This window comes from Grampus griseus (genome assembly GCF_964374135.1).
Source record: "Grampus griseus genome assembly, chromosome: 12".
NCBI lineage: Eukaryota > Metazoa > Chordata > Mammalia > Artiodactyla > Delphinidae > Grampus > Grampus griseus.
In genome coordinates this window covers 25300508-25311944 of record NC_139006.1, presented here as the reverse complement: position 1 = coordinate 25311944, position 11437 = coordinate 25300508, and the positions used below count along the sequence as shown (strand labels likewise).

The 11437-nt window shown below is 61.1% G+C and overlaps 1 protein-coding gene across 4 annotated transcripts; it reads right to left on the bottom strand.

The window, feature by feature from the left end:
• Window positions 1-1191: 1191 nt before the first annotated feature.
• On the bottom strand, window positions 1192-3265 carry DERL3 (derlin 3; the record flags this gene model as incomplete). Of its 4 annotated transcripts, none has more annotated exons than XM_082667649.1 (7): window positions 1192-1378; window positions 1482-1572; window positions 2029-2224; window positions 2638-2731; window positions 2830-2903; window positions 2979-3044; window positions 3173-3265. In XM_082667649.1, the coding sequence occupies 7 exons, from the start codon at window positions 3263-3265 to the stop codon at window positions 1297-1299; spliced, it is 696 nt and encodes a 231-aa protein (XP_082523775.1). In that variant the 3' UTR covers window positions 1192-1296. The 4 variants fall into 4 exon arrangements, with proteins under 4 accessions (XP_082523775.1, XP_082523778.1, XP_082523776.1 ...); XM_082667652.1 differs by having other exon boundaries at window positions 2029-2101; XM_082667650.1 differs by having other exon boundaries at window positions 2979-3041.
• Between the last annotated feature and the right edge of the window lie 8172 nt (window positions 3266-11437).

The following is an 11437-nucleotide window of genomic DNA, read 5'->3' as shown; positions in this document are numbered from 1 at the left end:
GGCTGGGGCCCCATGGCACCCGGTACCCAGCCCAAGCCCCATACTGGGCAGGGGCAGAGCTCTGAAGGTTCTTGCTGTGAGATGTGGGGTGAGATGGGCCTGGTGTCTGGGCTGGGGCGGGGGTGGTGGTGGGCCTCGTGAGCACGTCCTAAGAATTTGTACTCCAGCCACTGCCCTTCATCCAGGAGTGGAACTTGCTGGACCCCAAGCAAGGAGACAGCTGGGCTTCACTGGAAGGCCCTGAACAAAGAGGAAGGCTCCAGGCCCAGCTGGCTTTGGAGACAAGTGGGCTCCACTGCTGAGGTGTGTGTTCAGGCTTGGGAGGTGGCCCAAGCCCCCAGCTGGTGGGTGGAACACACCCTGCCTGCCTCAGCCCACTGGCCAGGCTGGCCACCTGCCCACTGCTGAGCCCACTGCTGCTCCAAAGGTTTCACTACAATGTCAAGGTCCAATTCTATGGCGAATACTTCTGTCATCTGTGAACGTGACAGCTGGTGGCTGGAGGAGCCCTCGTGCTGGTGATGATCCAGGAATAAACCATGGGGACTGGTCATCTGATGCAAGTGAGCTGTGGGCCAGAGGAGGCTTCCGCGTCCTCAGTTGAAAATGGCAGGGGCAGAGCTTCCCAGAGGTCTCTGCCTCAGCCGTTGGACTCTGCTAAGGTGACACTTAAGGCTTTGGGGTCACAGAAAGGGCCTGCCCCCTTTCTGCATTTGGCCCTGTGGGTACTTAGCCAGTCCTTTAGCTGCTTAGCTGGAAAATGAGGCAAAGCTCCCCTTGTGGGTTGCTGGTGAGGGACAGGAGGGGCCTAGGGAGGCATCAGCTTGAGGGCCCCTCGGGCAGCAGCCACCACAGAATGGGCTCAGCATGGCCAGCTAGCCCAGTCCTGGCCCCGCCACCAAGATCTGACACTCCTCACTGAAGGCTGATTGAGGCACAGTCAGGGTGGGGATGAGAGCTCAAAGTTCTGCTGGGCAATTGTGGGTAGGTTCTGGACCCTCTCTGGGCCTCCCATCCTACCACCTGCTCTTGGTCTGAGAGAGCAGGTCAGGCTTGGTGGCCCTTGGTCAAGGCCAGCAGCACCTACCCTGCATGGAAAGGTGTGGCCGGCTGAGGCAGGAGGGCCAGTGCTGTGTGTGAAGAGGATGCAGGTCATTGTTTATTCGGGTGGGCCCTGGGCATGGCCCAGCCTCCAGGACAGGTAGCTGTGCTACAAGCCAGGGTTGTGGGGGGAATGCAGTCCTGCCAGAGGCCAGGAAGATGGGCCCCTGGGACTGGCCCTGGCCTTGGGTGGGGTCACTGCTGCAGGGGTCCTGGCTGCTCCTCAGGGAGGGGCAGGTAATTGGGGTCCTCCTCTGGGGCATCCAGTAACAGCTTCCTGTGGGGAGGGGCCCACGCTGAGCTTCAGCCAACAGGGGTTCCCCCATGGGGTAGGGAACCATCTGGGGGGGAGTAGGGAGGGCCGTCATCTTAGCACTCACAGGAAGCCAGGGGTCAGCAGCAGCCTCTTGCCGCCAGGCTGGTTGGGGAAGACATCCTCCAGGAAATAGTAGATGTGGCCCACAACGATCCCTGTGGGAGAGCCACCAACTGCTGAAGCCACCCTCCACAGCCCAGAGCCCACGGCCAGTGCAGCCCTGAAGGCCCCAGAGCACGGGTGACCAATGTCCTACACAGACTGCCAGCCCAGGGTGGGGCCAGGATTGGCCCAGAAGAGGGCAGGTCCTGGGAGGGGGTCAGGCCTGAGAACATGGGAGGAATGGGAGCCATGAAGCAGGAACCCTGACCCACCCATCCCCACCTGGGTCAGAACCTACACAAGCACCAGCAAGCAGGTGAGGCCTGAAGAAGTAAAACCAATAGGCTGGCTTGTTTGAGGGGCTGGAAGAACAGGGTAGCCGTGAGGGCAGGAAGAGGCAGTGGGGACAGATGAGAGGTCCAGGGCAGGTGGACGGGGGGCTCTGGCCAAGCAGACCCTCAGGTCCCTGACAGCCTGCTTGGGGAAGGCTGGATGGACAGCAGGCTCACCCAGAAGGTCCACGAGGATTGAGTTGCCCAGCAGCATTGAGAAGCCCATGAGCGCCCAGGGCAGGAATGGCGCCTGGAAGGTGAGGAGGCCGAAGAAGTTGACCCTCACCCGGGGGCTGCGGCGGCTCCATACGTATACCAGCATGGCTGTGAGGGCCTGGCCCAGGAAGAAGAGGCTGCCCAGGAGCCCCAGCAGCTGGGCCAGAGTCAAGGCCTCATGCCCTGCCCAGGGCCCCTCTGACTTCCTAAACCCCTGGAACCCTCCTGCTGGCTGGTTTCTCTTCCCAATCTAAGGCCACATTGTGGCCTCCAGGGGCCACCTGATCTGCACTGCCTCTCCACCTCACCCCAGGCTCCACTACTGGTCATTCCTGGCCCCAGTTCCTCCTGGATACTGGCATTCAGGGCTCAGAGCCCCGGGTACCCCACCGTGTGGCATTTTGGGTACAGCACTGGACCTAGCCCTGGCACCTGGAGCTGAGCACGCGATGCACGCTCAATACAGCCTGAACTGTTGGAAGCGACTCTGTCCCTCTCCAGCCGGCGCTCAAGCCGGGCCCCAGGGCCAGCACAGCCTGGGCCCAGAGGTTCCAGAGCCCGGAAGGATACGATCATAAGGACACCCCCGAAGAGAAACATGAAGACGAAGTCGGCCGTGCGGCCGCGGAAGGAACCCTCCTCCAGCAGACGGCAGTAGCGAAACCTGCGGCGTCCGTATAGGAAGTGCCTCCCAGCGGAGCTCAGTTTCCCCGCTCCCGCTGCCCCACCCCCACCCCCGCCTCCCAGGCCCGCGGAGGATACACGAAGAGCATGTTGAAGAAGAAGCTGAATCCCAGGGGCCCGAAGAAGAGGAAGTTGGTGACGAGCCTCCAGACCTGCATGGGGGCGGGCGGTCAGGCGCGGGGCGGGCGGGGCTGGGCTAGCAGGTGCAAGGGGCGGGGCGGCCTCACCTGGAACTTCCGGAACACGAGGTGCGGATTAAAGTAGAGCTGGAAAGGGCTGAGGAGTTCCAGCTGCTGCGGAACCAGGGGGCGTCAGGAACTGCCCCCCGGCGGGGGTGGGGTGGGGGTGGGGGTGGTGGTCCAACCGTAACCATGGCAACCCCAGGGCTGTAACCATGGCGATACCCGCCCGCCCGGCTCACCACGGCGGCGGTGGTGAGGACGCAGGCTGCGGTGTAGGTCCGCGTCACCGCCGGCACCTGCAGGAACTCGGTCGCCATCCCCTGCCACGCCATTGAACCTTCTCAGGAACGCGTGGCCCCACCGCCGAGCGCTCTTAACCTGCCTCCAAACCCCGCCTTCCTGTCTTCGACCAATCCTCATCTGAGGTGCAGCGCGCCCGGGCTAGAGGGAGGGGTGTTGGGACAGGTAACCAATAGGAGGAGGAAGCAGGAAGCCTGGGGCAGGATGGGGGCGTGGGCGGGTCGGGACTCGTGGCCAATGAGCAAGCCCCACGGTTGAGCACGTGGCGCTTGTTGTGGTGACTGCGGCTGCGGCGCGGGAGAATATGTGGCCAATGAGGAACAGGGCACTTCGCGGCAAACTAGGGGAGGACCAATAGCGAGGACCCACGAGCCACCCTGGGGGCGAGGCTAGGAGTGCTTGCTCGAGGAGGCCCCGGGAGACTAAAAGGGCGGGGCCACGCGGGGCGTGGGCGGGGCGGAACCCGGAGCTCGGGCGCCCTGGTATGTCGATCCACCTGGCTTGGCCGGCGACCCGGGCCGTCCTTCTTCCCTCGGGAACAAGAGCAGCGAAGGAGGCGCTCAGCCGCGAGTCCAAATCCCCCCGCACGTCCAGGCCTTGCTGAAACTGCCGGCTCCTTGGGAAGCCCCACGAAGGCCGCCGGAGGAGGGGCCAGGCTCGGGACTTGCAGCCCCGGTGACGAGGCAGGCTGGAGAGGACCTTGTTATTTTGATGGAAAAGGGAAACTCCATTTATTCATTCTAATGAACAAAGTCAATCATTTATTGAACACCGACCATGTGCCAGGCACTGTTCTGGATGCTGAAGACACAAAGGCCAACAAAAGATGCCATTCCCTCCTGCCCTCCTGGTGTAGCCAAGGAGACAGGCCGTCATGGTCTTGTGCTAAGATGAGAGATAGTGTTTGCAGGACAGCGCGCTAACGGAAATATCAGCCAAGTGGAGACTGGAGGGTTGGGTAGTGTGCCCCATGCCAGGTGGGGTGATCTGGGAATCCTCTGTGAAGAGGTGATGTTTGATTGTCACTGCTGTGAGCACGGTAGACTGCCAGAGGAATCGGTGAGCAAGGTATGATGCAAGGGACGCTGGTGGCTTGGGCAGGGTGGAGCCTGGAAGACCAGGAGGGGCGGGATGTGGTTTGCCAGCAGACTAGACAGAGCTGTGAGAGAGGAGTCAAGCGTGACTTTGAGGCCTGAGCTGCAGGGTGGATGGAAGGCGGTGGCCTTTACTGAGCTGGAGAATGCTTGGGAGAAAGGCAGGCAGATGGAGAGTCCTGTTCTGGCCTCACTGAGTTTGGGGCATCTGTATGACATCCGTGTGGAAAAACCCAAGTGTGGTGTTGGAGGAGATGTCAGGCAGGCTGTCCAAGTGTGGGTAGCAGCCTTCATTAGACCAATGACATTTGTAGCCTTGGGCCTGCGTGAGATGCCCAAGGGGCGAGGCCAGGCCTGGGCAGCTCGACCTTCATTAGTTAGAGAGAGAAGGCAGACAGCCAGGGAAGCAGGGAGACCAGGGAGGCTGCAGCAGAACCAGGAAAAGGCTGCAGGGACAAGGTAGTGAGAAGCCCTGGGAGTCGTGGCCTGGGAAGCCACGCCAAGGTCCCTGGATAATGGCGGCCATGAGGGAGAGGAAGGCGCCCGGACCTTTACCGGGAGCTCAACTTTGGACTCGAGTGTGGCAGGTGAGGGAAGCCCTGCGCTGGACCCTGAGTCCCCCAGGGAGACTGGAGTGGGGAGAACCAGCCGAGATACCTTGTTATTTTGGTGGAAAAGAGAAACTCCATTTCAGGTGGATCCGAGGAGGGCTAAGAGGGGTCCCCTGGGGAGTGGCACCTGGAGGCCCACTTGGGAGGGGCGGGGAGGGAGAGGCTGGGAGCACGAAGGAGGTGTGCATTGGGTTCAGGAGTGAGGAGAGGTCAGTCTGATACAGCAGGAGTTGGACCAAGGGCTGAGAGGCTGGTGGGAGCAAGCTGATAAGGCCCCCTCAGACAGCCTCCATTTTCCAGCAAAGCAGATCTAGGTCACGTTCGAGGTGACACCGTCGGAGCAGATCCCACCCAGGTGGGATCCCACCCAGGTGGAGGTGCGGCTGCAGGGCTGGGATCCAGGGCCTCAGACATCAGGGCGGGCGCCTGCCAGGCTTGAAGGAGCCAGCGAGGGTGTCGGGTTTCCTGTCTGCACGGGGAAGGGGAGGCATTCCTGCCTCCGGGCCCTCAGCAAGCAGGCACTGGCTGGCCCTCCGCTCAGGGTCAGGCTGGGACTAACGGAGGGGCCGTCATGTGATAGGGGTGTCTGTCTCTCCCCTTCGATGGGGCTGATAAGGCAGGAGCCGGGTTTGGGGCTGGAGAAGCACATTCCTGGGAGACAGAGCCCAGGGTGGGGGCGGGACATGCTGGGAGCAGCTGCGGGGTTCTACTGCACATCTTCCCTTCTCAGGCCCAGGGTACGCTCAGGTGGGGATTGAGGCCCCTAGGAGGCAGAGCAGGGCCTGGGGCAGACTGTCACCACCAGTCCAGGCTTTCACATCCAGTGTCAGGCGCAGGACAGGCCACTCGAGAGGCACCGGGCCCGCTGCTCCGACCCCTGGCACCTCCAGACAGTTAATTACAGAGAGAAGGCCTGGGTGAGCCAGGCAGGCGGGGTGCTGGATGCTAATGGCTGTGTAGCCATCTGTCTGTCCTGAGCAGCAGGGCAGCAGGCCTGCCCGAGGGGCCGCCTCCTCTTTCCTGGGCTGAGGACTATGGCAGGAGGCGGGCCTGTGGCGAGGTGAAGATGGGCCTGCTCTCCAAGCCACCTCGCTGGCCTCAGGACCCTGCCTGCTACCGAGCAAGGAGCCCAGGTCTGGGGACAGGTGCCCAGGTCCGGGGACACCCGAAGACCCCTGATTTCTCTGTCCAGGCTCTCCAGTGCCTACAGGCAGGACAGCACCTGCTGCGTGCCCATCAAGCTGGCCTTCTTCCTCACAGGGCTCGTACACCAGGAGAGACCCTCATGAGACCCCAATGACAACCCCAAACCCTGGAGCCAACCCTGACTCCCACTCCCCGGCCCCACAGGGAACCCTCCAGTCCTTTCCCCACCTCTTATTCAGCATCCCTCTCCTGGGACAGCCCAGATCTGACTTATTCAGTCACTCATTTCCCTCCCTACCAGCCTAGATGTTCTGTTAAAAGGAGAGGGAGAGAGGGTGATAGAAATGCCCCCTACTCCAGGAAGCCCTCCCTGAAGGGACCAGAGCTCACCTACCTTCTGTTAGGGCCCCACACACTCAAATTTTAGATGTATTTTATTCCGAAAGCAGCACGTGCCCATGGTAACAGCTGGCAAGAAGCAGAAACAAGGTGAGTGCTGGAGGCACTGTGTCTTCCTGTGGATAACATGTGGCACCCCTCGCGGGGCCTTTCCTCAGGGGCTGCGAGCTCAGTGCCCACCCCCTCCCAGCATATGGACTACGCCCCCAACTGCTGTGGGTGGGTCTCACCGCAGCTCCAGCCAGTGCCCCCAGGAGCAGCTGTGTCCCCGGTGGCCCTTCCTGTCTGGGTCATGGGATATTTTTAGCACTGAGTCCGGAACTCACTCGGCAGCAGCTGCTCGTGACCGGAGCATAAGAACAACAAACCGTCCAGGTGGGCTATGTCAGGCCTGCCCGGCAGAGGGGGCGACTTGGGCCTGGCCTTCTGAGCCTGGTAGCAGAATCGACTTTCCAGGAATTTGAGGGTCTCTGGGTGGGCTGGGGAGGGAGGAGGCAGTCAGGATAGAGGAAGAGTAAGCATTAGCCAGGCCCGACAGGAGAGCAGCTTGTGCAAATGTCTTGAGATGGCATGGAGGGACAGAGGCAGGGAAGGAGCTGCATATGATGAGAGACTGGCTGACAGGCCCTGTAGGTGATGGTCTCTGTCCCAAGGGCAGTGAAGAGCCCCAGGTGAGGTTAGGATCAGATGGCGGCTCTTTGGAGAAAGCAGGGGTCAGAGGGGAAGATGGCTGCGGCCTGCAGTGGTGGGCACGTGACAGCGAGGGTGACAGGGTCAAGGAGGCGGAAGGCATAGACCTTAGTGAGTGCTTGGCGAGGGGGCTGAGATGTAGGGGAGGGCCAGGTTTGGGAGGGAGAGCCCCTGTTGGTTTGGGACAGGCCGAGTTAGGGGTCCCGGGGGGACAGGACCGCTCAGGGAAGCCCTCCCTGGCCTCCCCAGCCCTGCCCTCCCAGCTCCTTTCCTTCACCCTTCTCCAGCTGTGGTTCAGAGACAAAAACCTCTCTGCCACCTCTGGGCTCCTGCCATGTCTCTGACAGGCGACTCTGCTCCTTGGATGCTCCCCTGCTGAGTAGCTGGGGTGTGGGACTCCCCGCCTGGACCCCGGTTTCTCTATCTCTGACCCTCAGTGGCTGGATGAGATGGTCCCTCCCCAGCCCCAGCTGCCAGACCAGCCTGACCTTCAATGCCCGGCTGTCATGACCCTCATCAGTTGCCCCTCATTCCACTCACTGCTGTGGCCACTACCTGACCATCAAAGCCGCCTCCAGCCAGAGCCCCAGAGCAGCTGGCGGTGCCCCCCCCCGCCCCCTCCACCTCAGCTATTTTCGAGCTCAGTGTGGCTGTGGGGTTGTGTTTTGGAAGAAAATTATCTGCTTGGCTGAATCAGCCAAATGGCAGGGCCGGGGATGCGAGTTCATGGAGATACAGTGAAAAGACTGTGTGGTCCCACACGGGTCTGCTGCCCACCTGCACACCCGGGGATGCACGTGGGATCCGGTCCGTGTGGAACCTGAGGCCACACTGTCCCACGGTCTTCCTACCCATAGCCTGCCTGCCAGATCATCAGGCAGTTCCCATCTGTGGTCTGGCAAGGACCTGGAAGGACAGGGGCCACCACTCTGGGAGCCCTGCCCAGAAAGTGACTGAGTGCTCAGAGCAGGTGGATGGAGAAGCTCAGAAAGGCCCTGGGCTCCCCCATCTCCCACCTGGCTTATACCCCCGACACCCCTGCCAAGCAGCCCAGGCCCTGCTCACATACCGGGGAGGTTGAGCCCCAGGCCAGGTGCTCGCTCAGACCCTGGGACAGGAACCCTGCGTCCTTGTACCCCTCCACCCCACCCCCCGCCCCAGATACCACCACAAGCCCCGCCTCCACATTTCACTCAAGATGTTCTCCCAGCCTCGCATGCCCTTCACCTGTGTGAGGTATTAGGGCCTCTTTAAGAAAACAAATGCAAAATTACAAGTCCAAGATTAGGTACAAAAGTACCTCATTTGTTTAGAATGAGGACACGAACAAAACAAGCAACAAGTTCACAAAAGGTAACAAGTAGCACTCAATATCAAACCCAGGAAAAATCCCCTCCCCGGTCAGAAGCTGTGCCTGTGTCAGGCGGGGGCTGGTGAAAGAAGCAGCGGGCGTTAACCAGGCCCCTGGGGAAACTGAGGCTGGGGTGTGGGGAGGGCATGGGGAAGGGGTGAGGGTGGGCCCAGGAAGGGGTGGGCTGCCTGTTCAGCTCCATCCCAAACCTGCACCAGGTGGCCCAGCCACAGGGGACTGGCCACCACTTTGGTGTCCTCCCCTCTTCCCCCACCATGGGCCCTGCTGGGAGGGGGCCTCCCCCACCAGGGAATGCAGGCGTCAGCACTTCAGACTCTGTCTAACCGCCATCCCCACCCCCGCCTCCCACCCTTCCCCTCCAGATGTGGGCACAGCTGTATTTTTAGAACAGCCAACCCCGAGGACATTCTTTGCTTCTAATTAAGATGGCTTTAAACCTCCTATCCGCAATCAGCTCTACTGTTCAGTCCTCAGATATCAAAGGGTGGCCAGGAGGGGCTGCTCGGCTGGTTGTTGCTTGGGGTTTCTTCTTTCTTTCTTAGTTTTGAATCGTTAAGTTGGAAATGTGACCCAGAACTGGAGTGGATGCCAGCTCTGAGGAGGAGGGAGAAGCTGGATTTGGGGTAGAGCCTGCAGGGGCTGCCCCTAGGCCTTGCCCTCCACACTCAGTCAGGCTGCAGCCCCTCATGTTCACCTACCCACAGGCAGGGTCTGTCTGGAGATCAAGAGAGGGCACAGTACCTGCCCTTAGGATGCTCAGTGCGGGCAGTCAACAGACACACCTGGGGCCTGAGGGTGCAGTGCCTGTGCAGGGGGCAGGTCAGTCGTCATGATGTCCCCATTTTACAGGTGAGCAAATGGAGCCTGGAGAGAGGAAGTACATGTTGGGACTGCAGGTACCCCATTGGTATCAGCTGCAGCCAGGCCTGTGGCCGGCCTGCTGTGCTTGGTGATGGCTCACTGCCCACCCTGACAGCCTGGTGCCCAAGGTCAGCTGGCCTCTGAACTCCAGCCAGTGCCTCCTTGGGAGGCTCCTGGTGTAGAGTAGAGTTGCCAGTCCAAGTGGGAGGAACAGGGAAGGCCTTGAACCACTCCCCAGCCCTTCCTGGAAAGCACAGCTGACAGATGAGGACGCTGAGGTCAGAGGGGAGGCAGTCGGGTCAAAGCAGGTCAGTCCACCCACCACCCACCCGGTGATGGATGCCCAGCTGATGGGCTGAAGGAGAGACCAGGGACCATCGGGGCCAGCCTGAGCCCAGGCTCCAGGGGTTAGGCCACGATCCAGACTCCTGTCCCACCCTTCATGGAGCAGAGAGGGGAGGCACACAGCGAGGCAGAGGCAGGGTGGGCTGGGTGTCAGACCGCCAAACTCCCGACCAAGGCCCTACCCCCCCCACCCGGCCCCCGGCGGGGCGCGGTCTGGGTGCGCAGGACTAAGGAAACGAAATCACCTGGGGCTCGTGGAACAGGGGACGCCCGGGATCGGCCAGGACTCGGCGCCCAGGGACCGTGGGGGCAGCTCGCCCCGGAGTTCCCCGCACCTGGCGGGGCCCTGGCTCAGGCCTCTTGGTTTCCCTGCCACCGCGGAGCCCCGAGAAGTCTGACGACCCGCCGCGCCAACTCCCGAAGCGCGGGCTTTGTCGCCCCCTCGCGGCCGGAGCCGGTCTCGGCAGCGGGGACGGATCCCGGCAACTGGCGGGGGCGGCCTGGGAGGGCTAAATGGGGTCTGGAGGCCTAATCCGGGAGGCCTAATCCGGGGGTCAGCGGAGTCCCCGGGCCCGGGTAACAGTGGAGGCACCTTCTGGAGCGGGCTCGGGTCGACGAGGCGGCCTCGCCGCTTCTGCGGGGGTAGGAGCAGCCGGGGGCTCGGTGGAGCGCAGACCCGGTGGAGCCCTCCAGCCAGCTTTGCGGTATCGATTACCTTCGGTGCGAGCCGCTGTGTTCCCTGCCTCCCGCGGAGTGCCGGGGTGGATCCCCCTACTCCCCCCTCGCCGCCAGCTCTGGGCCTCAGTTTCCCCATCTGCAGAGTGACAGGCTCCGGAGTGTAGGAGGGAGCGTGGGTCGTGGCTCCCATGGCGGGGGAGGGGCGTCACCACCCACGTTGGCCTCCCTCCCGGAGCTCCTGAGCACTGGTGACTGAAAGCAGGCCACCCCTCCTCCCTTGACCCTGTTGCAGGAAAAATAGACATGAGAATTTTCTGATAAACAAGGAAAATAAGGAAACAATGAACAGGCTGGGGAAACAATATAAACAGGCCTGAAAGAGTTAAGTAATCTTGGTTATTCTTTAGCTATTACTACTAACAAACACTTGTAACTGGACTTGTCCTTCACAAAGCTGATTACTCTCTGACTCCGTACAAATTACCCTTTGCACCTGGCCTTTCTTCTCCCCCTACACTCCCTTGTAGCACTCTTCATTTCAGAAAGAAGGTCACCAGCCGATAACTTCAGGGACGCCAGACCTGGTTGCTGAGCCACCTGATGCCAGCTTTGGCCATGAATTTGCAGAAGAAAAGAAATGCAAGACCTTCACTACTTTTGATCCTTATCATATACCCGGGACTGCGAGCCCCACATATAAAATCTTCTCCGATTCCCCGAGGAGGGGGACACAGTTCTTGAGGCACTAGCCTACTGTCTTCCCCTCTTGCCTGGCAAAAGGAATAAAGCTACTCTGTTCTATTTCCTCCAAACTCTGTCTCCTTATTTCTATTCGGCATCAGTGGACAGGGAGCCAAGATTTGGTAACACCCCCACCTCTGCCTTCTCACCGGGGAAACCAAGACTGGGTGGGAATCCGAGACTGGGTGGGAATCCACGCGGGAAGCTCCCCGGAGGAGGAGTCGGCACGCGTGGGGGTTGTCTTTCCATGCTCCCCTGACTCAGGCG